Source organism: Coturnix japonica, chromosome 5, assembly GCF_001577835.2.
Source record: "Coturnix japonica isolate 7356 chromosome 5, Coturnix japonica 2.1, whole genome shotgun sequence".
Classification (NCBI taxonomy): domain Eukaryota; kingdom Metazoa; phylum Chordata; class Aves; order Galliformes; family Phasianidae; genus Coturnix; species Coturnix japonica.
This window is the reverse complement of record NC_029520.1, coordinates 53,358,954-53,382,600: the sequence shown is the minus strand read 5'-3', so window position 1 is coordinate 53,382,600 and position 23,647 is coordinate 53,358,954. Positions and strand designations below refer to the sequence as shown.

General features: G+C 49.9%; 3 protein-coding genes and 1 non-coding gene across 10 annotated transcripts in view; 3 read left to right on the top strand and 1 right to left on the bottom strand.

Moving 5' to 3' along the window:
• Positions 1-95: 95 nt before the first annotated feature.
• PRPF39 (pre-mRNA processing factor 39) lies at positions 96-16,483 on the top strand. Of its 2 annotated transcripts, none has more exons than XM_015865909.2 (14): positions 96-200; positions 3,439-3,804; positions 4,796-4,921; positions 5,562-5,680; positions 5,957-6,124; positions 6,722-6,887; positions 7,257-7,364; positions 9,655-9,819; positions 10,130-10,256; positions 10,350-10,618; positions 11,191-11,375; positions 12,759-12,833; positions 13,400-13,520; positions 14,958-16,483. In XM_015865909.2, the coding sequence occupies exons 1-14, from the start codon at positions 132-134 to the stop codon at positions 15,009-15,011; spliced, it is 2,118 nt and encodes a 705-aa protein (XP_015721395.1). In that variant the 5' UTR covers positions 96-131; the 3' UTR covers positions 15,012-16,483. The 2 variants fall into 2 exon arrangements, with proteins under 2 accessions (XP_015721395.1, XP_015721396.1); XM_015865910.2 differs by lacking the exon at positions 96-200 and adding an exon at positions 623-790.
• On the top strand, positions 10,698-10,783 carry LOC116653566. The gene has a single exon (XR_004307665.1). It is a non-coding gene; the product is annotated as a small nucleolar RNA SNORD127 (small nucleolar RNA).
• A 425-nt stretch (positions 16,484-16,908) lies between the features above and the next one.
• FKBP3 (FKBP prolyl isomerase 3) lies at positions 16,909-20,276 on the bottom strand. Of its 2 annotated transcripts, XM_015865915.2 has the most exons (7): positions 20,142-20,276; positions 19,909-20,010; positions 19,713-19,835; positions 19,468-19,603; positions 18,843-18,910; positions 17,810-17,907; positions 16,909-17,140 (listed from the first exon to the last, which is right to left on the bottom strand). In XM_015865915.2, exons 1-7 carry the CDS (start codon positions 20,250-20,252, stop codon positions 17,086-17,088), a joined length of 693 nt encoding a protein of 230 aa, XP_015721401.1. In that variant the 5' UTR covers positions 20,253-20,276; the 3' UTR covers positions 16,909-17,085. The 2 variants fall into 2 exon arrangements, with proteins under 2 accessions (XP_015721401.1, XP_015721402.1); XM_015865916.2 differs by lacking the exon at positions 19,909-20,010.
• Positions 20,277-20,290: 14 nt separating this feature from the next.
• The window catches only part of FANCM (FA complementation group M), a 52,828-nt gene continuing 49,471 nt past the window's right edge, over positions 20,291-23,647 (top strand). For all 5 annotated transcript variants that reach the window (XM_015865899.2, XM_015865898.2, XM_015865897.2 and 2 more), the window contains exons 1-4: positions 20,291-20,798; positions 20,955-21,127; positions 21,877-21,954; positions 22,412-22,570. In XM_015865899.2, the coding sequence (XP_015721385.1) occupies positions 20,315-20,798; positions 20,955-21,127; positions 21,877-21,954; positions 22,412-22,570 (894 nt within the window). In that variant the 5' untranslated portion in view covers positions 20,291-20,314. The remainder of the gene's footprint in view (positions 20,799-20,954; positions 21,128-21,876; positions 21,955-22,411; positions 22,571-23,647) is intronic.

Sequence of the window (23,647 nt, the reverse complement as noted above, 5' to 3'; positions counted from 1 at the left end):
CTCTATTTCCGTCCCCGCCTGCCGTACTGTGGTGATGGGGGGGAGGGGAGCGCCGCCATTTGGCGGGCGGGCAGGAGCGCCGTGTGCGCACGCGCGGCCCGGACGCGGCGCAGGCGCAGTGTGCATTGCGCATGCGCGGCCCGCGCTGTGCTGTGTGTCCCGGCGCTGCGCGAGGCGGCCGCGCTGCTGTGTGCGCTGAGGTGGGTGCGGGCGGTTCGGGGCGGCCAGAGCCGCTGCTCGGGGCCGGGCTGTGGGAATGTGGAGCTGCCGCCCCCGGCTGAGCCCGGGCAGCTCGTTGTGCTCCGCCGGCCGCTCCTCTCTCTCCCGGCCGCCCGCGCTGCTCTTTGCGGCCTGGCCCGGCCTCGCGGCCTACTGGCGCAGCGCGGCCTACCGGCCCGGCGCGGGGCGGGACAGGCGCTGTTATGGGCGGGAGGAGCGGGGTGTGCGGCACCGAGCGGGGCGAGAGAGCGATCCGGGGTGGGCGGCGTGTGACGGGAGAAGGGATTGGAGCCCGACTTTGTGCGATGGAACAGGCGCCGGATCGCGGAGCGCCGATGTAACAGGGCCGGGATGGATTCGAGCGCGTTACGTTTCACTTCGAACACCGTGCGGCGGCCATTGCGGGAACTCGGGCCCGTAACTCGGAGCCGCAGCCACGCGGCACCAGCTGGTGGCCGGGCAGGACGGGCAGGACGGGCACTGAGCGCCTGTGTGTCACACGGCCCGTGGGTGCGGGGTATTGCAGACAAACCACCGAGAAACGGATTCGCACATAAGCGATGTAGGACCGGTACGTGCCGCTACCCACAGCCATGGTTATCGTTAGTCCGAGTGATGTAAAACTGCCGAATTCAGTTACTCTGATGTTGCTGTGCGGCTTCAGACGTAACGATGGGGGCAGCTTTTCTTCACTGCCGCACACGTGGCCCATGCGTTGCCCTGGTAAAGGCAGAGTGAGGCTGCTGTGCTCATTTAAAATTTAACTAAATGATTTTAAGAAAAAAAATAATTTCTATCAAACACATCTTTGATGGGCTCCAAAGAAGCTGCATTTGGATGCATCCTTTCTAGAGCAGCCTGGGATGTGGGGAAGAATCCCAGAATGGCCTGGGTTGCAAAGACCCACAGTGCTCACCCAGCCCCAACCCCCTGCTGTGTGCAGGGTCACCAACCAGCAGCACAGGCTGCCCAGAGCCACATCCAGCCTGGCCTCACAAACAGCCGTTCCCCTCCTGTTTAAAGGCTCCCTTCACAAAGGCCACAAGAGAGAAGCCTTCACTTGTCCAGGTTAAACTGGGAAGAACTGGTTCCCAACAAGGACAAACTGCTTGTCGTACACGAAGCATCCTCTCTGCTGGCTGAAGGGCAGCAAAGCGCTCACTGTGGTCGGGGTGTTGCTATTGGATTTCAGTTGTCACATAAAGATACACATTTAGGAGTGGTTTTCCATAAAGGAAGGACCTTGTTGATGTGATTGCCAGGTGACGTATCCCATAGAGAACTGAAATAATGCTTCTCTTGAGCAGCAGTTAGAAAACTTATCAAGTGGACCCACGTGGCCCTTTTAGAGCTACTTCAGAGTCACCTGACATGGTGAGCTGTTCAGCAAACATCAGCTGTGAGCTCAGCAATGGACATAGGGGACAGGCATGTTTCCTTTGCCAGTTTTTTTTCCGTTGTGTTATTGGTGGCTCAAGAATTCAGGAGATAAGAAGTGGGGGTGGGACCTGGGTGTTTTTTTAAATGATTTGTTATCTTATTCTGTGAGGAGAGACCAATGGAGAGAAGTGAGGGTGTGTTTGATGGCGATGGCCTTATCTAAATGCTTGAACCCACACTTCCGCTTCCAAAGTAGGTTCCCAGTGAAGAGCCATCTTTTTCCACGTGGTGTTGGTCTGTTATTGGGATGCGGCCTGAGCTCAGAGAGCCTGGCCGGGTGGTTCCCCCGGTGGTTTGCAGAGCTGGGCAGGGCAGCGTTTGGCAGCGGGATCAAAGTGAGGAGTGGGAGGTTTGCAGAGTCTGTCCTGAGGGGCAGGAGGAGGCGGCAGCCACCTGGGTTCTGTGTGACTGCACACAAGGAGTTGCTGTGTGTGTTGTGGCCACTGGTGTATATATACACGTTTTTAACACTCACTGAGTCTGCTGTTGATAGTAGTTCTGTGCAAGGTTATCACCTGGGCCAGTTCAGGCCAGGGGTGAGGGCACCCTGTACATAATGCCAGCGTGTGGCTGAGCACCACGCAGCTGTTTGCTCACTGCCCTCCTCTCTCAGTGGGGGAAAAAGCCAAAGTAGAATTCATGGGTCGAGATAAAGCTATTTACTAGGACAGAGAAAAGAAAAAGCGTCGTAGTTGTGACTGCATACATGTGTACAACAAGTGATGCACAGGCAGTTGCCACTCACCAACTGATGGCCCCAAGTAGGGGAGGAGAGCAAGGTGAGCTCTCATCCCCTCCGAATTCTCCTTCCACATGATGCCTTGTGTTATGGAACATCCCTTTGGCCATTTGAAGCCATTTCCTCCCAGCTCCTTGGGTCCCCTCAGCAGCCCTCAATGAGAGACCCGGATGGTCTTGTCCTGTACAGATCTGCTTAGCAACAGCTGGAAACGTCACTGTGTTACCAACATTGTTTTCCTCCTAGAATCAAAGCATGGGTTTGTTTTGCAGAAGATGCTGATCTGCACTGAGTAGGAGAATTCTATTTTAATGAATATGTTTTAATGGATTTCTTTGCTTGGAATAAAATGCCAGCAGGCTCATACAGGAGAACTGTATTTGTTGGCTTTTATGCCTTGATAGCTCCTGGTGACAATTATGTGTCAGATCCACTATGACGTGCTTCCATCTGCATGTTAAAACACATGGCTGGTACTGACACTGTGCGGGGCTGAGGGAAGCAGCAGCAGTTGGTGAAGGTTTGTGATGAACGCAGGGAGCACTGGGTTTAAGATCAGGAAACACTGTGCTCAAGCGGCGCCTTCCATGTGATGGTGGAAGGATCTGCTCAGGCTCCTGTTTCTAGTTAAACTAGAAACCATCCTTGAGTTGGTGAGGTAGAATCCCAGTTTTTTTCTGAGCTTTTTAGGCTTTTCTGAACCATCTGTGCTCTCTCATTAGAACAAGAGGGATCAACATGAACTCATTGCTTTCAAGATAACAAGATGGATGAATCTGTATAGACACAGCTCTTTATTTGTAGCTTGACCCATGTATGCTTTGCAGCAGTCAGAGCCAGCGGGCAGCTTTCTGATGTCAGTAATGTCTGTTGGAATAAGTGGTTCCCCCACCCCTCCCTTTCAGTGGGAGCACTCACAGCTCTTACTGCCACTTCCTGAAGTACTGCAGTAGAATTAATGACCACGTGGGCTGCGGTTTCACAGCCGAATTCTACTTGAATCTTCACTATTTAAATATTAAATCTTGTTATTTCTGTAGGACAGCATGGAAAACTCAACTGTGCAGAACTCGGATAATACAGAGGAGGAGAAGGCAACGATGGCAACGGCTGTAAGCAATGACAGCACTGGCAATGGCGCTGAAACATCAACAGAAGAGCAGAATATGGACTTCAGCACAGAAATTATGAGTGTAACTGAGATGGAACAATCGCCTGATAGTTCTCCTGACCTGAATGAAGACAACACACAAGAAGAGGGTGAAATCCCAAATATTGGAAGTTTACAGACGACAGATATTGAGGCTGGATTCCCTCCGGATTTTGACAAGTTCTGGAGAGTAGTAGAGGACAATCCCCAGGATTTCACAGGATGGGTCTATCTGCTACAGTACGTGGAGCAAGAGGTCAGTGTGCGCCCCTTATTCTTGGTATTCCAGAAACTACCAAACGAACTCATGGATGTTCCAGTAACAAATCAGAACTGTACATCAGACTTTGATCTGCACTGCTCTGAGGTGGTGATAAAGGTCATAAAATAAGAGCAGCTGTTTTTAAGATGGTATTGAAACAGTAACTAATTTGAAGATGGGAATAGCGTGGTTTATTGTTTGTTTGCTTTTTACACTTGCAAGAACTTTGTTCCAGCTTCTGAAGGTGAAAATATGTGCTCAAACTTGTGCGTTCATAGAGATAGCTCTTTGCACTTAGCTTTTACTAGTAAATAATCAGCCATAACATTAACCAAAGATTCCTGCCACGTGTTAGTTTGGTCCTTCTTAGCCACATGCACCACAGCAAACAAAAATCAATTACTTTTCTCATGAGAGGCGGATAACCTGTGTGACGCCCAGAGCCACATCCAGCCTGGCCTTGAATGCCTGCAGGGATGGGGCATTCACCCTCTGGGTGAAAAACTTCCTCCTAAGATCCAACCTAAACCTCTTCTGTCTCAGTTTCAAACCATTCCCCATTGTCCTATCCTTCCCACCCTCACATATAGCCATTCCTTCTCCTGTGTAAAGACTCCCTTCAAGTACTGGAAGCCTACAATGAAGTCTCCCTGCAGCCTTCTCCACGCTAAACAATCCCAATTCCATCAAACTTCCCTCGGTGCTTCAGCCCTGTGACCATCTTAGTGGCTCCTCTGGATCCATTCCAAGAGCTCCATGTCCTTCCTGTGCTGGGGCCTCAGGCCTAGATGCTGTACTGCAGATCAGGCTTCACATGAGCTGAGTAGAGGGGGACAATCACCACCCCATCCCTGCTGGCCACCCCTTTATTAATGCAGCCCAGGACACAGTTGGCCTTCTGGGCTGCAAGCGCACACGATGCTTGTTTTGTTCTTCAAACTTTGTGTTGGAAATAATCTGTTACCTTTTATTATCTTCTTTCCAGAACCACTTACCAGCTGCCAGGAAAGCATTTGACAAGTTTTTCACGCACTATCCATATTGCTATGGGTACTGGAAGAAGTATGCAGACCTAGAAAAGCGACACGACAACATTAAGCAATCCGATGAGGTACGTAGGTAACTGGACGAAGCTATTGCCATTGATCCCGTTAGCCAAATAATGACTGAGCTGCCACAAGTCATTTGGCTGCCAGAACCTGCCGTGTATAGTCAGGTTTATAGGGATTTTGTTTGCACTTGTCACTTCTGTGGCATTTGTAGCTAATGTTTTCTCTCTTTGTTGGCAGGTGCGTTAAACCTCTACAGTTTGTCAAGCTTTGCAGTGCAAGCCTCTGTATTACACTGCAGCTTAACAAGTAGGGCAGGGCTTTTCTCTCACTTACATTTATTACTCATTTTCAAAACAATATAGTTGGTTTGCTGGTCACAATTGCTACATCTTATTGCATTTTTGGTCAGACGCTGTCAATGATGATCTAATGGGTCTGTGCCCTATGGTCTATACCCCAAAGCCTGCCCACACAACCTGGTCAGAATGCAGGGACCGCTGCGCTTTGAAGATCAAGACTCTGCACGTGGAGATCAGAACATTGCCATGTTCTATCCAACCTCCACCCGAATGGTAATGGTAGATTATTTAAACAAAATTCCAGTAATTAGTATTTCTAAGGTTCACCGGATAACACAGTGTTGCCTCTCTATTAGGACACCATTAAGTATTTGAAGTACAGTTCACGTTCTCTTCATAGGTTTATCGCAGAGGGCTTCAGGCAATTCCTCTTAGTGTTGATCTTTGGATACATTATATAAACTTCTTAAAAGACACCTTGGACCCTGATGACCCCGAAGCTAACAGTACTATTCGAGGGTAAGTTGAATGTAGAGCGAGTGGTACAAGAGGGGTGTGTGTGTTGTTGTGTTGTGTAGTGCATTCAGATGAGTGTGTCTTAGCTAAGGGGCTGGGGGGGAGGGGGAAGTGGGAACCTTCTCAATTTCTGGAGATCTTGTGTTCGATACCGAGAAGATAATATGAAAAATTCTCGGTAAGCAATATAAGTATGATTGCAATTAAATGAAGGCTTTTCTTAGGACTTTTCTTCCTTGCTCTGTCACTGCATCCAGAAAAAACTACATTCTTTTTCAGAGCCTATGAACATGCAGTTTTAGCTGCTGGGACAGATTTCCGTTCTGACAGACTGTGGGAAATGTATATAAACTGGGAAGATGAGCAGGGAAACCTGAGGGAAGTTACATCCATATATGATCGTATCCTTGGAATTCCAACACAGCTCTACAGTAATCACTTCCAAAGGTAAACAGAAAACGAAGATGTAGCTAAGGCAGCGAATTTCTTAACCTACTTATTTACAGTGAAAATGTTCACTGGGAGCAACAGTTTAAAATAGTTCTATTTTATTTATTCTTACCTACTGAGTTGCTATTTTTATGTACTGGTACTTTGCTTTGTTGCTCCTCATTAGGTTCACACGTGCCCACCTTTTGAGTTGGTCAGGGTCCCTCTGCATGGCATCCCTTCCTTCTGCCATATCAATGTGCTACTCAGTTTGATGTCATCATTTTGTTTAAGCATAAACAGAAATGCCTGGCTAACGTATAGATAGCTGAGCTCCTCGTTGGTTTGGAGACATTAAGAGGGTAGCAGAAGCCCCAGTTAAGTTACTCACTAGTCTTCTTGTCATTTCTGCAGATCTAAGTGGTCTGTTTTTGTTATTTAAGTTTGTAATTATTTCATTTTTCTATGAAATGTGAAACTTGTGAACACCTGATACATAGTAGGATTGTTCTGTGTGTAGATTTTCAGAGTTGTTTGCTCAGTGGTGTTCTGGATGGATAAAGTGATTTACATGAGCCGTCAAATTAGTGTTGATGTGTGTGTGATTATTTTTAGGTTTAAAGACCATGTCCAGAACAACTTGCCTCGGGACCTCCTGACTGCTGAGCAGTTTGTTCAGCTGCGCAGGGAGCTCGCATCTGTGAATGGCCATGCAGGGGGCGACGCGTCGGCTGGCGACGATCTGCCCTCGGGTACCGAGGATATCACTGACCCTGCCAAGGTACATATGCAGAGAGTTCTTGTCGGGATTTCTTCCCTTACTCTTGCATATCACTGCTCCTTGCCTCATGCTATAGACAGACGGCTTTTGTCTGTAGAGCATGCTCTAACAGCACTTCCGTAGGTGTCAAAGAAATGGAGCTCATCTTTAAGATAAGACCAAAACTTCACGTAGAAAACCTTTAGTTGGGTTGCACTAAGAACCAAGGCATCATCGGGGTAATACTCCTCCCTCCCCCAAGCTGCTTTGTGCAGTGTTTAATGCACCCGTGCTACCTTTGATTTATGCATAGTACTGTTGTCATAAAGTGTGTTTACAAAGCTGATGCAGCGTCTCCTTGTGTTACATTTCTGAACAATTGTGTTTTAGCTAATCACTGAAATAGAGAACATGAGGCACAGAATCATTGAGATTCATCAGGAAATGTTCAATCACAATGAACATGAAGTCAGTAAGAGGTGGACATTTGAAGAAGGGGTAAGTTTGTTTTCTCTTTGTAAGGCGGCATGTGAGAGTTCTGAACGTAAGGCTGGGAACTGAGAGTTTGAGTAACAGTTAGGCCTCACAGTTTAAACTCTTGTGGGACTTGGAGTAAAGGTCTCGCTTCACTTTCCTGCCACTCTTGTTGTCAAAAGCAACTTGTGATGTCAGCTCTGTCATTTGAGATTGTAAAAGCCTTTAAAAGGTGTTTGGAGAGAGGCAAGGTGGTGTAACACTGTTTCACTAAGCTGCTTTTAAATACACATCCTGAGTGCTGTGCAGTTCTGTGCTGCTGTAGCACTGCCTGCTTGATGGGAGTGTTGGACTTGATGATCCTCAGAGGTCCCTTCCAACCCTACAGCTGTGTGGGTCTGTAATTCAGTCCTGCTTTGCACATGCAGAGTGTTACACAATAGTTGTAATTGCTCTCTTCTCCCTTCATTAGTTGAGAAGGAAGGCATATACTAGAAGAAGTTTTCTTTGCCTGTGTATTTTTGGATTATATTCTTGCATCTAAAATCATTTAGCTTTTGTTTTCCTGATGTATCTATCATTAACGTGCTGCTCCCATGTGTAACATGTTTAAAGTAGTTAATTAAACTAATAATTTGATCGCAGCAAATAGAAAACATTTTCTATGTAGAATTAAGTTTAGCTCCTTTTGACAGAGTAGCCGGAGGTTTTCAGTTCTGTGTCTTGTGTTGGGCGTGGTACTGTGCTGCAGCATTGAAAGGAGGGAAATGGAAGAGAAGAACAAAGAGCACATTGTGTCCAGGTGGAGTGGTCAGAGATTCCTTAATGGCCCACATGATCTCAGACCTGTTTCTGTGTTCCTTGTTGTGCTTTGGTAGAGTAGGCAAGGTGCTTTGGAAGCCAGGGGGACTCAGACCTGTGGTACCGCAGCCCATCCTAGCAGGCAGTCAGGTCCAATGAATGGTCACCGCAGCCTGCAGGGCTGTTGCAGGTCCAGGTGTTGCAGTGTCTCCTTTGTGCTTGGTGTCTGTCCTGGGGGGAAGCAAAGGATACAGAGAACGTCTCGAGGGGAAGTGAGGCTCAGGTGTGCTGATGGGTAGCACAGAATGGTAGTGGATGGAGCTATTATTGGCTGAGGTTTAGCTACAGGTTACTGAAGCTTCATAGAATGTTCTAAGAATGGATGTGCTGTGGAAAATGTATTGGAAACAGGTTATTCTGTATTAGTCCTGGCCAGGATCTCTACCTGCTTTACCAGGAGAGTATCTGCTCTGTAGACACTAACACTTTGGATCTATAAGACGAAGTTAAAGGTGTCTTTACAGCAGAGATGTACAGCAGATGTCAGGTAGTGATGGAAGCCTCTCAGACCTCTGCTGCTTTTAATTTTTAGCAGCAACAATGTACCTGAACTTATCACCACAAAAAGCTACCGGGCTTCATAGTAAGATTCAGTAAGGACCACAGGGAGATGGTGGGCTTTAAATTTGGCGTGGCCTTGAGGGATTGAATGTTCCTCCTCAATTGAGATAACGCTTATAATAATTCAACACTTGAATGAACGAAGGAATGTGTACTGGAATTGCAGCATGGGAAACAATCAAGGAAAATTAGATGTGAAGAAAAGGAAAGAGTATCTGTGGAAGGATGCTTTGCCATGCTTAGTTTAGAGCTGTATTTATATTTCCTGTGCTGAGCTCTGTCCAACCCAGCTCTTGCTGGCAGCAGTGCTGACGCACTCACGGGGTCAGAATGGTGTAGGATGGGGGGGACCTTAAGGATCATGTAGTTCCGTCCCAGCCTCTGGGTCAGGCTGCCCAGCGTCCCGTCCAGCCTGGCCTAGCAGTCTCACTGCTTATGGAATAATGGGCTTAATTTAAATATTTGATAATGGAATTCAAATCAGGGCTGTCTTTCCTGGCCACAATTCTCAACCAAATTTTGAACTTGTAGGATGTCCATTGGTGTAGCGGTGAGTGTTTGGGCAGAATGTTTGTGCACGGTAATTGTTGCCTCTAATACTGTTACATTGTAATGGAAGGGTTTGCAGGTTAGTAACTGTCACCTTCAAATCCTGCCTACAGTTGCATTCAATAAGCTCTGTGGGTAAAGAGTTCTAGCCTAAAGTGTAGCTATCAACCATGTTTCTCAGTTAAGTGTGTTCGCCCCTCTTGACTCACTTGCATAGATAATAAGGTACCGATTTGAAGTCCTGCTAATCTAAAGTGCCATCGCTTGAATAATGTGTGGTTATTTTTTAAGGGGCTTGACCGTGTGCTTGTTAGTCTTACCTCACATCCTGTGATTGTTGCAGATAAAGAGGCCTTACTTTCACGTGAAACCTTTGGAGAAAGCTCAGCTAAAAAACTGGAAAGAGTACTTAGAATTTGAGATAGAAAATGGGACGCATGAACGAGTTGTGGTCCTCTTTGAGAGATGTGTTATTTCATGTGCCCTCTATGAGGACTTCTGGATTAAGGTAAGGGAGGTGGTTTGCCACTGATCCCATGGCATACACTGACCTGGTGACTAACCTTGTACTCTTGTCGAACGTTGTTCATATATAACTATATCTGTTGCATTAGGAGATGGTCTGCTTGCAACCAGATTTGACTGCTGCATATGCCAACTTCGTTGCCTCTCTACGTCCTTCCTTACAGAAACTAGTCTAGTGGTTCAATAAAGGTGCTGAATGGGTTTAAACAAAAGAATTTTATCCTTCTGTCCTGTACTTAAAGACAAATGTAAGCTGTAAAATTATTCAATCTCTGCTCTGTTTTCAACTATAGTATGCCAAATACATGGAGAATCATAGTATTGAAGGAGTGAGGCATGTCTACAGCAGGGCTTGCACAATACATCTTCCTAAGAAACCGATGGTTCACATGCTGTGGGCTGCCTTTGAGGAACAGCAGGGTAAGAGCAAAGTTAACCTTTCCTGGGAGGGGTTCTACTTTAAGGAAGCCATTGGAAGTGTCATGTTTTAAAGCGTCTTTCCTGGTGTTTTAGGCAACATTGATGAGGCGAGGAGAATCCTGAAGACATTTGAGGAGTGCATTCTAGGCCTAGCAATGGTTCGCTTGCGAAGAGTGAGCTTAGAGCGCAGGCATGGGAACATGGAAGAAGCCGAGCGCCTGCTGGAAGAAGCTGTTAGGAATGCCAAGTCAGTTAGTGAATCGTCATTCTATGCCATCAAATTAGCTCGGCACCTCTTCAAAGTGCAGAAAAATCTTCCAAAGGCAAGAAAAGTGCTGTCAGATGCCATAGAAATCGACAAAGTATGTGTTCTTTCTTTGCTGTACTAAAAACAAAAACAAACTGCTTTTTTTTTTTTTTTTTCCCTCATTTCTTAAAGTATGGCAACAGTGATGACAGGTACTGTATCTGTATGTGATGTTTTGTTACCGCATGGAGACACCAGTCCCTCTAAACTGACGTTGCCATTTTTGCAGCTTGCAGTTGTAACTCTCTTTCATGGGAAGTACAGTTTGCTTCCTTTTGCCTTTTAGGAATCGTAATCGTTATGGAAATGTTCCCATCTCAAGGCAAACCACATTGATCACACAGGCGTTGCTCTCGGATTGCTTTGTGTAACTGCTGCAGCCCTTCTATTAGCTCCACACAACTCCTGCTTTGGTGGTGTTGGATCAATTCTGATCCCTTTGTGCACCAAACCAGATCAGAGATGAGCAGTATGAGAACAGAATGTTGATATTGGCTGTTCTGATACACGCGCGTGATGTAATGCTTACGGAATGTATTCAGTAGATGCACACAGTGTTAATACCTGCTGCAGCAGGCTGACAACTGCTGATTTTATTCCTCTTCTTTTTTCTTTTTTTTTGTACAGGAAAACACAAAACTGTATCTCAACTTGCTTGAAATGGAGTACTGTGGTGATCTCACACAAAACGAAGAAAACATTTTGAGCTGTTTTGATAAGGCTGTGAATGGCTCGCTGTCTATAAAAATGAGGGTTACGTTTTCACAGCGAAAAGTGGAATTTCTTGAAGATTTTGGTTCTGATGTAAACAAGTAAGATACAGTGTGTGCAGCGCCCAATTAAGGTCACAGAGTGCCTGTAGAAGTGGCAGGGAGGGGGATGGCTCAGTGCACCCACAAAGCTGTTTATTTCCAACAGCAATTGTTTTTCTCAGCTTTCCCACACTGAAGGCCTGTTTTAAAGTAGGAATCTTAAAATCCTGCCTTTTTTTCTGAAATACCTCAGAATGCCTCAAAGTTCTGAGCTCTCGCCACCCGTGACTTCCTGCTGCAGTTTTCTTTTCCTAAGCAGACACTTCCCAAAGACAGTGTATAGTGGCATGGCTATAGAATGCATTGCTGTGCCCTGTGAGCGGCTGCTCAAGCTCCCAAAACTGCACTGTTGGTTTTTCCCTTCCCCTGCAATGAGAAGTGTTAACAATGCCATACACTTACATGGGGGAATCATGTAAGAGTGCAGCTTTTACTGAAATACTAGCTAAGCTTTATTTGTCCTGATTCCGTAATGTAAAATAAGCTCCTGTTTTTGTTTATGTTCTGCAGCTAAGTAACTTGGCACGGTGAAGCAGGAGTTAGTTTGCTGCCCTGCTCTGTGTGTTTTTAGTAACAGCTGTCCTCAGCTTCTGTTGGCTCTGAGCGCTGCAGCTCACATGACAGCTGGGCACTGCAACTTTCAGGTCTGAGGTGGACCAAAGTGAGGTATTATGCTCACAAATAGTACTACAGAGGGAAGGATAAGAGCAAGAAATGTTTTTCCCAAGAACAGTATTGACGGATGGTGCATTTTTCATTTGATGCCTTGTAAGCCGTAGCATGCATCAGGTGAAATGATATTCAGCTGGACGTTTGAGTTTGAATTAGGAAAGGAAATGAAGCTTCCACTCAGCAGGACACGGTTGTCCACAAGGCACCAGTGGCACAGCTCTGGGGCTGCAGTAAATAAACCTGTCCTTTCCTGGTGGAGAAAAACCCATAGGTGCTTCAGTATAGTTTTCATTCTGCATAATACTGACTGGCAGTGTTCAAAGCAAGCCCATTCCTGAATGTCAGTGCAATGTGGATCAATAGCATCAGCACCAAGGTGACGTGACACCATTGCTGGGAGCAGCACATTTTGGAAAGCCCTGTGAAATGTGTTGATAAAAGCAGTGCAGGCAGGGCAAGTTGTTCAGCAAATTGGGGATTTCTCAGCCAACGGTTCTGAGAAAATTCTTACTGCGCTCCATGGAATCTCCCTTCAAATGCACATGTGGAATTTGTTTATTTCTTCTTGGCTTTTCAGGCTGTTTCAGCTCACTGGGTTAGAATATTGTAGCATTTCTACATGTTGAAGTAGACGTTTTAAAACAATTGCTTGTATTTAAAAGGTTAATGTGGAAGTGGTGAGCAAAGCACTTTGGTTTTTTTTCCCTTCAGGCTTTTGGATGCCTATGACGAACACCAAGCACTTCTGAAGGAGCAGGATACTTTAAAGAGGAGAGCAGAAAACGGGTGGGTAGCCTGAGTTGTGAGCTGACTCGGTAGATGATGCAGTTAGGGTAGCAGGAACGTGCAGTACCTGGATATAGGGAGTGCAGGTGCTGCAGAAATACCTCAGGGAGCAGCCTCTGAAGCTGGTGGCTTTGGGTTGCTTTTTATGGCTAGTCTGTGGAATGAATCTGTTTGTCTTTAAAACTGACTGTCTACAAGAACAAAATGGCTTAATCGCTTAAAAGTGTCCCTGAGGGCTGCGCTGGGGGATATAACAGTGGGAAGGAGATTTCCTGTGGGAAGTGATTCAAAGTGACCTTCACTAAAACTAAGGAATGCTGGTGAAAGTAACACAAGCTCTGAGTAGGGGCGGGGAGCTGAAGTCTCAGCTGGGGCACCAGTATAATTCGGAAGGCAGACTGAGGTTCTGAGCAGCAGAAATCACCATCCTTGTCAAAATCTTGTTGCATTATCCCATGTAAACAAGATGCTGAATTTGGAAATGCTGCTTCCTGCTGCCTGGTAGTGCGTTCCTCGCTCCTTTGCAAAATGTCAGGTTCCATTACGAGCATGTGCTGACTTTGCAGAGCGGAGGAGCCAGATGAGAAGAAAATGCTCACGGAGGAACAAACCATGGCATCAGCACAGATGATGGATGGAGACATGCAGGTCAATCAGGCAGCATACAACTATAATGCCTGGTATCAGGTAAGCGGCTGCTTCAGTTTTTCTTCCAACTGTGCACGTTCTGGATTTATGCAAACTGTTGTTTCCTGGGCACTTCCCTTTACCTGTTGCCAGCTCAGTTGTGAAGGAAAGGCTGGAATAAAATCTCATCTTGCTTTTGTTGTTTGCTCCTTATCCTATTGCGTAGGTGTTAAATCATTCTCTCTAGCATGGGGCAAAATAACAGCTTGCCTAACTCTGGATGAAGGGAAGTACAGCAACTAATTAGTTTTCATTGTTAATTTCTCCAGCTAGTATTTCCTGTAACATCTCGTATGTGTTCTCCTGCAGTAGTACCTAGTGCATGTAAGATCAGAGCCTGTTCTTGCATGGCATTTCATTTTGTCCCCTACACAGTAAGTTAGTAATCTTAGTTTCCTCTTGTTGCTGGGCCTGTGGTAGCAGCATCTCCAGTGCATGCTCTGCTTGCTCCTATGCTAACAGGCCATTTTGTGTCCTGGCTTGGCCAAGGGGAAGATTACAAAGTCAGAGCATTGAAACTTGCCTTGTCTGTGAGGTTAATCCTGGAGGTGGATAGTGCTGGTACTTGTCAGCTGGGATGTGCATCACATGCTGTGGGCTTGGAGTGCATTGCCTTGTTTGTTCTGAGTAGTAGAGGGGGCAGCTGAAACGTTTGCTAAAGCAGTGCAATGGAAATTTGTATTTAGGCTGTACAGAGCCCACTGAGCCAATGAGAGCAGTGTTCACAGATACACAGGCAGCTGTGTAACTTGTTCTAGAGCTGCTTGTGTTAAGGACAAATGTTCACTCCAAAGTCAGGTGGAGAAAATCAGGTCAGCTCTGCGGTGCAAGGAAACCAGTCAGTGCTGGGCTATGGGAGAGCCCCTTGTTGTCAGTCAGAGCTACAGGAGGAGCAGGGTTGTACCCTCCCTTGGTGAAGGTCTCTGTGCTGTTGTTGAAGTGCTGAGTCCATCCCTGGGTGCTTTCCTTGTGTTTCACATTGCCTGGAGAAGATAAGACAGAAGCCCTGTCTGAGGGAACGGGCACTGCTGTTCACACAGACAAAATAACCCAGGCAACAGAATCTGCCTCACACTGTTACTGCAACTGAATGACACTTCAGTTGCACTTCAGCAGCACAGCTGACTTCCAGCTGATCTTGGAGGTGGTTCAGAGTTGATAGGCCTCACACTGCAGGGAAACGCCTGCAGCTGTTCCACCCTCTGTATCAGCTTGAGATCCAGGACGTGAGCAAGGCTTCAAGCGGGAGGTCCTGAGGTCCAGATGTGGTGGATGTGACACACAGCACTGACACCGGTGTGGCTGCAGGGGCTGCTGTGTTCAGAGCAACTGAAATAACGGTGCTGAAGTTGTGTGTGCTTTTCTGGAGAGACAGCAGTGTAAAGGAGCAGGGTGTTCTGACTGTTCTGACCTGCCATCCCTGTCTTTATTTTCCAGTACAATTACCAGAACGCGTGGAATTACGGACAGTATTATTCTCCTTCAACTTGATCAGAGCAGCGGGTGACGTTCACTGTGCAGTATCAACAAAGAGTAAAATATATTTTTCTAAATTAGGGTTGTGAAAGAACTGTTGTAATACCTGCTTTTTGGTCTTCTGCATGTAAAATGAGCTGATGTTCACAGGGTATGTGTGAAGCAAGAATTGTGTGCTGGTAACTGATAAATGGTATCTGTACAATTCTAGTTTACCATAAATGCATTTTTTAAATTCCCTGCACTAACTTATGGAGCTCTCTGAAGCGTTTTGTTCGGTCTCGTAGCGATCCCTGCAGTGCTGACCTGCTCTGGCTGCCCCTCCACGCTGCTCCCTTGTTTCTCCTCAGGCCACATGGATAATGTAGGATTTCCCCAATAAACCCAGCAGCTCAGTGTGCCCGGCTGAGGGCAGGGACGATGCTCAGCCCTTGGCACCATGGGCAGAACGGGCTCAGTGTGTGGAAGATGAATTTGTAACAGAGTAGGGCGGTGAGAACTAACAGCAAACTGAGAACACTGTCCTGCTGCTCCCCTTCTTCCCAGGTTCAACGTCTGCCTCAATTCTTCCACCTTCTCCCCACTAAGTGCCATGGGGTGGGAGTGAGGGTTGTGGTCAGGCTGTACAATGTCTTCTCTGCTCCTCTCCTTTCCTTGTGCTCTTCCCTGCCCCAGGGTGGGTCCTTCCCCTGCCTTCAGGAGCGTTTCCCACATGGCTGCAGGATTTGATCCAGGCACTGATCCAGCTGGGTGTCCTCTGGGCTGCAGCTGCTGCCAGACCCCCTGCATCAGGGTGGGCCAACCCCCACCGGGCTGCAGCAGCCTCGGGGCACAGCCACCTGCTCTGCGTGGCCCCTACAGGCTGCAGGGTCCATCTGCTGCAGTGCACAGAGCACCTCCTGCCCCTGGCTGACACTGGGGCTGCAGGGGATGCTTCCCACTTTCTCATCCCCTTGCCCAGCTGCTGTGCAGTGCTGCAGCCTTTCCCCAATGCTCACAGCAGTGCAGCTTTGCTGACTCCACCTTGGATGGAGGTGGCACTTGGTGCAACCCCTGCAGGCAGCACCCTGCCCCTTAGCCCAGTGCAGTGCTGTGGGTCTGATCCGTAAACCTCTCTGTGTTAGAATAAGCAGCTCTTTGACCTGCTCTGCTCTCCTTCCCAACCAAAACTGTGCCTGTTTCCATTGTGTGATCCTTCCTATGCCCCAGTGAGCAAATCCCAATTCCTTTGTTATAAGGCCAGGGCTGAAGCTCTGCAGCTGGAGGTGGCAGCCTTTGGAAGCTGTGATGTGTTTTCTATTCCACGTGGGGGGTCCGAAATTAAAATGCAGTGCAAAATGATGTTGCGTTCTTTTTTTAAGAAGCACAAGCTGTGTTTGGGATGATTTTTGTATCTGGAGTTTTTCATGTACACAATGTGAGCAAATTTTTTCATTTTGATCAAAGTGATCATTTCATTTTCGTAATAAAAGCAATTCAGCCGTTCTTGGAGCTTCCTTGGGTTCCCTCATTCACAGCCACAACTCATTGCGGTTTGGTTCAGAGCAGGGTTGAGTCGTGCAGTGTTAGCACTGCTACAGCTCCAGCTGGAGGCAGGCGGGCATCGCACCCAGCAGCTCACAGTGCATTTAAAGGAGGAATTCCCCATCTCTTATGATGGGAGCAGTGCCACAGCTGCACCCTGCGGTGCTGGGCAGGCAATGCAATGCACAGCTGCACTGCGAGGAACTCAAGAGAAAGGTGTCAGCATTGAATGAATGCATTTCAGTTACAAGTTGGTGCTGAGGGATGATGGAGTTGGTGGGGACAAGAATGGCAGCGCAGAGTGGGGCTGCTGCAGGCATTGGAGGTGGGTGCATTTCCCCCTCAAGTGAGAGGGCAGAAGGTGTAAGCAGACACAAGGCAGCACCAGTTGCACGTATAAACTGTTTTCTTTAGTGGTACGTTTCTGTACAGCAGATGGGGAGCAGATGTGATGTCAGTACAAGGCCTCAGTTGTGGTTACATCCTGAAGTTCCCAGAGCAAAACTGCAGCTGCAGAAGCTTCCTTGCTCCAAAGCGATCCCAGCAGCAAAGAAAAGCCTTCATTTCACTCAATGTCCACCAGCTCCACCTCAAAGAAAAGCTTTGCATTTGGTGGAATCCTGTTGGCACAAGTTAAGGGAACGCACAGAACAACAACATGGACACTGAGCTGACGGAGCTATGGAACCACTGAGCACCTGCTGTGCCCCTCAGCAGCCACATCACATCACTCGAGCTGTGCTCACACTGCGCCTTTGTGCAACCACAGCTGCTGCTCCACACAGCGCTTGTGAGACGCCCAGTGCCAGGGCTGCACACAACTGTTATTAAAACACGGCTCCATGGTTCTGATTCCACCTGAAGAGCTGTTTTACCTGCACTGTCTGAGCGCTGCCCCCCTTGCGGTCACACTGCCCCATTTCAGGGCACTCTGCTGTGGAAGGAAGTTTGCTCAGCCAGCACTTCCCGCTACCAGCACATGAGGTTAGAACAGGAGAATCATCCCTTCCTAACAAGCAGCAGGTTGTTACCCATGTTTGTGCTGCATTCAGGAGCTGGAGAACAAAGTAGAAAGCAATGGGGTATCTGCTGCACACTGCAATGCAGTAATGTGGATGGAAGGTTTCCTTCCAAACAAGCAGCAGTTGGAGCCGTCACTTCGTGTCACTTATTTATATCCCTCAGTGCAGCACTGAGCCCTGCACCGTGTCCCTGTCTGTAAAGCACACGGTCCTGCCAGCAGCATTCACAGCATACCCCAAATAGCAGGAACTGATGTGAAAGGATACTTGGCGTCCGGCTGCCCTTTCTTGCCATACGCCCACTCAGGTTCGATTTCCAGCTGAGCCTTCTCTCCTTTGCTCATGGTTAACAGAGCTTCATCCCACTGAACAAAACCAAAACAAAGCACGACTTAAAGCCCTGCCAACAGAACTGCTGCTCACCTGCTTCTACAACGGTCTGTGTGATACCACTTCATTTCTTCCAGCATTGGCCCACCCAGTGCACTCAGCAAGGCACTTTCTCATTCTTCCATCTGGGGCCATCCAGCACAGCACAGCCCAGCATGGCACAGCCCAGCACGGCACAGCCCAGCACGGCACAGCCCAGCCCCACAGGCACGCAGTGAGCAGGCTGCTGAACCAGAGAAGTCAACACGTGTTCCAAGGGACAACCCATGGCCCAGGACACGCTGCAGAGCTGAACACTGTGTACAGCAGGGAGGTTTTGTCTCCTGATCTGCCTCCACCTCTTGATTCCCTCCCTGTCCCATCCATGGATTAGTGCTCATTGAGGGCTGGTTCTTGAATACCAGCTTCACAGCAGTCCTCGTCCCATTTAGAGGCTGCTCTACCAAAGCCATTTGAGCACCATGTCAGCATCACAACAAACAGCTGCTCCTGGTGGCCTGTAACCCCAGCAGGGCCGGTTACAGGCCCTGTGGTGCCAAACAGCACAGGAGCATCGAGCCCAGCAAGTAAAGAAAACCCCGGTGAGTTGTGCAGTGCTGGCCATGTGCCCCAGGCTGCGTCCCCTGCCAGGAAGGTGCTGACAAAGCCCAACCAACCTTGTGTCTGCTCAGCACACAGCGGCCCGTGGTGCAGCGCTGAGCAGGCAATGAGGGGCTCTGCTCCCTGCACCGCTCTGCAGTGCTGCTGCAGGTGGGTGGATGCACCCGGAGCAGACCAGCAGCACGTCCTGCTGACGGCACAGCTTTCCCTTCCCAGCTCAGCAATAAACAGCAGCAGCCCCAGCTCTGCACCGCGGTCACACAGCTGAGAACTCTGTGTCCTGAGGGGATCAGGACTGAGTCGTACTTACACCTCTGATGACTTTCCCGATGCCAACTTTGAAACTTAAAGGCTTGGCTGCTTTCTTCTTCTTGGAGCCTGAAAGACAGTTTGGCATTGACGTGCTTTAACAGCACAGTCCCAGCTTCACCTGGGATCACTGCTGTGTGTATCTGTGTCCCTGTGACACCCCTCTATCACCGCTGTGAACTGAATCTGCTTGGAACGCTGCAGAAGTGTTTTAAAGCAGTGCATGGCTGGGGCTGAGCTGCTCATGGTGCAGGATGGCACTGCTGGAAGGGCTCCGGGCAGCCCTGAATCCTCCCATCACAGCCACAGGTTTGGGGTTGGAACCAATCGACTGTTAAAGGTGCCTTCCAGCCCACTGTGCCACGGCTGCATTATCAGCACATCCTGCTCTGCTGCCCCGTCCATCCCTGGAGCTGTTCAAGGCCAGGTTGGATGGGGCCCTGGGCAGCCTGGGCTGGGATCAATGTGGAGGTTGGTGGCCCTGCCTGTGGGGGGGGTTGGAGCTTCGTGCCTCCTTAGAGAAGCCAACAGTGCTGCCCTATTGCACACAGCCCCGCCCGGCCCTGCGGTGCACAGGGACAAAGGCACAGACACACACACACACACACACACACACACGGTCGTACTGGTCTGGACGTTGGTGTCGAACACGGTTCCGTCCTGCAGTTTCCCGGTGTACCAGCAATGCACCGTGTCTCCTTTCTTGGGGAAGTTGGTTTTGTCGCCCTTTTTCAGGATGGATTTGGTGTATTTTGGCGGCCCCTGTTCATCACACACCGGTTCACATGTTGAATCGCTCCGCCCCCCCCGGGCCGTTTCCCCGTCGCTCCCCACGTGTGCGCAGCGCAGCGGCCCGGCCCGTCTCACCGACCTCCTCCGCGTTCTCCTCGTTCTTGGCCGCCTTCTCCTTCTCCTTCTCTTTCCCCTTCTCTCCCTCCGCCTTCCCGGGTTTCTCCTTCTCCGCCCGCTCGGTTCCGTCCGTGCCCTTGAATTGCTACGAGCCGCGGGGACGAGCCGCCGTCACGTCCCGCCCCGCCCCGTCCCGCACCCCCCGCCCGGCCCGTCACCTGCGTGTGGAACAGCCGCGTGTAGGCCGCGATCAGCTGCTCCTTGGTGGCCGTCTTGGCCACGTTCTTCACCTGCCCCAGCAGCCGGTGCTCGGCCAGGAACTGCAACGGCAGCAGCAGCAGCGGGGTCAGCGGGGCCGAGCTGTGCCGTGCAGTGCAGTACCGTACTGTACCGTGCCGTACCGTACCGTACCGTACCATACCGTACCGTACCGTACCGTACCGTTCCGTACCTGCTGCGCCGCGTGCTCCTGCAGGAACTTGATGATGTCCTTCTTGGGCAGCGTTTCGCTCCTCAGCTCCTCGTCGCTCCAGCGCTGCGCGGGCGCGGTGCCCGCCGCCATCTTCCCGCCCTCCTCCTCCTCCTCCTCCTCCGCCCGGTCCCGCTCCTCCCCCCGGTCCCTCGATGTCCGGTTCCCGGCAGCGCTCCCTGCCCGAGCTGTGGCTGCGGGACGCGGCTCGTGCTGTTCAGGCCGGGCCGGGGGCGGCCAACAACAGCGACCACGATGACGACGAGCTGCTGGCGGCTGCGGCCGCGGAGCTGGACCCGGAGCCGAACCCGAACCCGAACCCGGATCCGGGCCCCGAGGCGGCGGCCGCCGGGTTCTGCCCGTTGGCGGGCGCGCTGTGGATCTACCCGACCAACCGGCCCGAGCGGCCGTACCAGCTGCGCATGGCCCGCACGGCGCTGCTCGCCAACACGCTGCTGTGTCTGCCCACAGGGCTGGGCAAGACCTTCGTGGCCGCCGTGGTGATGTACAACTTCTACCGCTGGTTCCCGTCCGGTAAAGTGCTGTTCCTCGCGCCCACCAAAGCGCTGGTGGCGCAGCAGATGGAGGCGTGCGCCGAGCTGATGGGCATCCCCGGCAGGGACATGGCCGAGATGACGGGTACGGCCGGGGGGAGCGGGATGGGCACGGGGGGAAACGGGGGCGAAGGGCCGGGCTGCGATCAGGGCGCTGCTGTAACGCGGGGCCGAACCGGGGCGGACACAGCGGGTCCGGGTCCGGCCCTTCCCACCGTAACCGGCGGCTGTTGTTGTGCAGGCGGGACGCAGGCGCAGAGCCGCAGGGAGCTGTGGGCCGCCAGGAGGGTGTTGTTCCTCACCCCGCAGGTCATGGTCAACGACCTGAGCAGGGGAACCTGCCCCGCAATGCACATCAAGTGCCTGGTGGTGGACGAGGCGCACAAGGCGCTGGGGAACCACGCGTACTGCCAGGTAACGTGTACTGCCAGGTAACATTGTACTGCCATGTAACGTGTACTGCCATATAACGCAGTACTGCCATGTAACGCTGTACTGCCATATAACACTGTACTGCCATGTAACGCTGTACTGCCATATAACAATGTACTGCCATGTAACGCTGTACTGCCAGGTAATGTGTACTGCCATATAGCGCTGTACTGCCATTTAACACTGTACTGCCATGTAACGCTGTACTGCCATATAACGCTGTACTGCCAGGTAATGTGTACTGCCATATAACGCTGTACTGCCATATAACACTGTACTGCCATGTAACGCTGTACTGCCATATAACACTGTACTGCCATGTAACGCTGTACTGCCATATAACACTGTACTGCCATATAACGCTGTACTGCCATATAACGCTGTACTGCCAGGTAATGTGTACTGCCATATAACTCTGTACTGCCAGGTAACATGTACTGCCATATAACACTGTACTGCCATATAACGCTGTACTGCCGTATAATGCTGTACTGCTGGGTATCGCTGTACTGCCAGGTAACGCTGTGGGTACACACAGATCACACCGACTCTAATGTCCTGTGCTGCAGTTGCGGTTACACGCAGGATTTAATTCATCCCCTTTGCTCTGTGCAATCCCTGCGTTGAGTTTAGGGGTAACCTGTATTAAGATTTGGTGACAGAAGCATTCAGCAGCTCCTGTCTCCTGCCATCTCCCATGTGGGTACTGACGTGGGCCCTTCCTTCCGCAGGTGGTGAAGGAGCTGAGCAGACACACCAGGCAGTTCCGGGTGCTGGCCCTGAGTGCAACGCCCGGCAGTGACACCAAGGTGAGCAGCTGGGGCTGGGCGGGCGCTGGTTGGCAGCGGATGTGGGATATTGAAGCCTGGGGAGCTCAGCATCAAAGCTGAAGCACTTCACAGTCTGTTGGTTCCTCAGCACTTGCCTGGTTCTTGTAGACTCCATACGAATCATTGCTGCAGTTATTTCCTGCCCTTCCTTCGAGGAAATGTATTTTCTGTTCTTTGAGAATGGAAACCTACTGGAGCCATAGAGAGCGTACAGCTCACACAGTGTTTCTTGTATTCCCCTCAGCATCATCTGCCGGGTGGAAATACGTAATAGGCTGTTTGAAATCTTCAAGTTGAAGGTTGTTACGTTTCAGTTTTTGCACAGCGTGTTTTCCTTGGTGTGAGATGTAAAGCTGTGTATGAGCAGTTACTTTCATAGGGTGTTGGTTTGCATGGCTGGGATATTAACGTGCTCTTTTGGTGTCTCTCCCCACAGGCTGTACAGCAGGTTGTTTCCAACCTGCTCATTGCTCAGATCGAGCTTTGTACTGAAGATTCCCCGGAGATTCAGCCTTATTCACATGAGCGGCAGGTGGAAAAAATCGTCGTTCCTCTGGGTGAAGAGCTGGGTGGGATTCAGAGAGATTACATCCACGTGAGTCCTTCCTTTCCTTTGGGGTAAATGGGTTCTGCCACCATGTATATACTTCATAGAACCATGGAATGGCCTGGGCTGCAAAGGCCCACAGTGCTCATCCAGCTCCAACCCCCTGCTGTGTGCAGGGTCACCAACCAGCAGCCCAGGCTGCCCAGAGCCACATCCAGCCTGGCCTTGAATGCCTGCAGGGATGGGGCATCCACAGCCTCCTTGGGCAACCTGTTCATTGTGTCACCACCCTCTGGGGGAAAAACTTCCTCCTCAGATCCAACCTGAACCTCCCCTGTCTCAGTTTCAAACATTCCCCCTTGTCCTATCACTGCCCACCCTCACAAACAGCCGTTCTCTTCCTGTTTAAACACTCCCTCCAAGTTCTGGATGCCCACAGTGAGGTCTCCCTGCAGCCTTCCAAGCTAAAGGTAGCTTCTCCAAGCTACTTCTGTGTATATGCCTTCCTACTTGAACATCTCCACCTAGAACAGCAATAACACATGAAGATAATACTTTGCTCTGCTGTTAATTTTGTGCTGTCAGCTCCCAGAGCTGCTGTTTTGCTTTGCACCAATGTTACCCTTCAGAGCTTCACTTGTTTTCTTCTCCTTGCAGAACAACAGCTGAGCTGAGGGCCTCTAGTTCAGGTGCCATGCAGTGGTGCTGGGAGGTTTTGTATTGCTCAGGTTGTGCCCAGCCTTCTGCAGGGCTCAGGTGTTTTCTCTGACTGAGGCTGTTGTTGAGAGCTGTTGCTCAGCTGTGTGCTTAGTTCTCCTGTGTTTGGAGAGGGTGAAATAGTCGATATGAGCTGCTTGGATGGGAAGGTTGGATGCCAGCTGTGCCCCCTCTTTGTGCAGCATCTCTGCAGTTGGGTTCTGAAGGCATCATTGGCTGTGGGAAGGAATGGCTGTGCGGCCCTGCAGGCTGCAGCACAGGGATGGTGCATTCAGCAGAGTGCAATGACTCTGAGCCCTGCTCACATCTTTTGTGTCTCACTGTGACGGTCCCACATGCAGGGCTCAGGCCTTGGGCCTCCTGCAGCATCAGAACTGCAACTGCTGACCTCTGCTGTTTCCATTCAGA

Coding starts and splice junctions, on each gene's coding strand:
- PRPF39 (XM_015865909.2), top strand. CDS start 132: ATGCGCGGCCCGCGCTGTGCTGTGTGTCCCGGCGCTGCGCGAGGCGGC. Junction 6,888..7,256: donor ATATCACTGACCCTGCCAAG/GTACATATGCAG, acceptor ATTGTGTTTTAG/CTAATCACTGAAATAGAGAA. Junction 7,365..9,654: donor GGTGGACATTTGAAGAAGGG/GTAAGTTTGTTT, acceptor TGATTGTTGCAG/ATAAAGAGGCCTTACTTTCA.
- FKBP3 (XM_015865915.2), bottom strand. CDS start 20,252: ATGGCGGCGGGCACCGCGCCCGCGCAGCGCTGGAGCGACGAGGAGCTG. Junction 19,604..19,712: donor ACGAGGAGAACGCGGAGGAG/GTCGGTGAGACG, acceptor TGTGATGAACAG/GGGCCGCCAAAATACACCAA. Junction 18,911..19,467: donor CGACACCAACGTCCAGACCA/GTACGACCGTGT, acceptor ACTGTCTTTCAG/GCTCCAAGAAGAAGAAAGCA.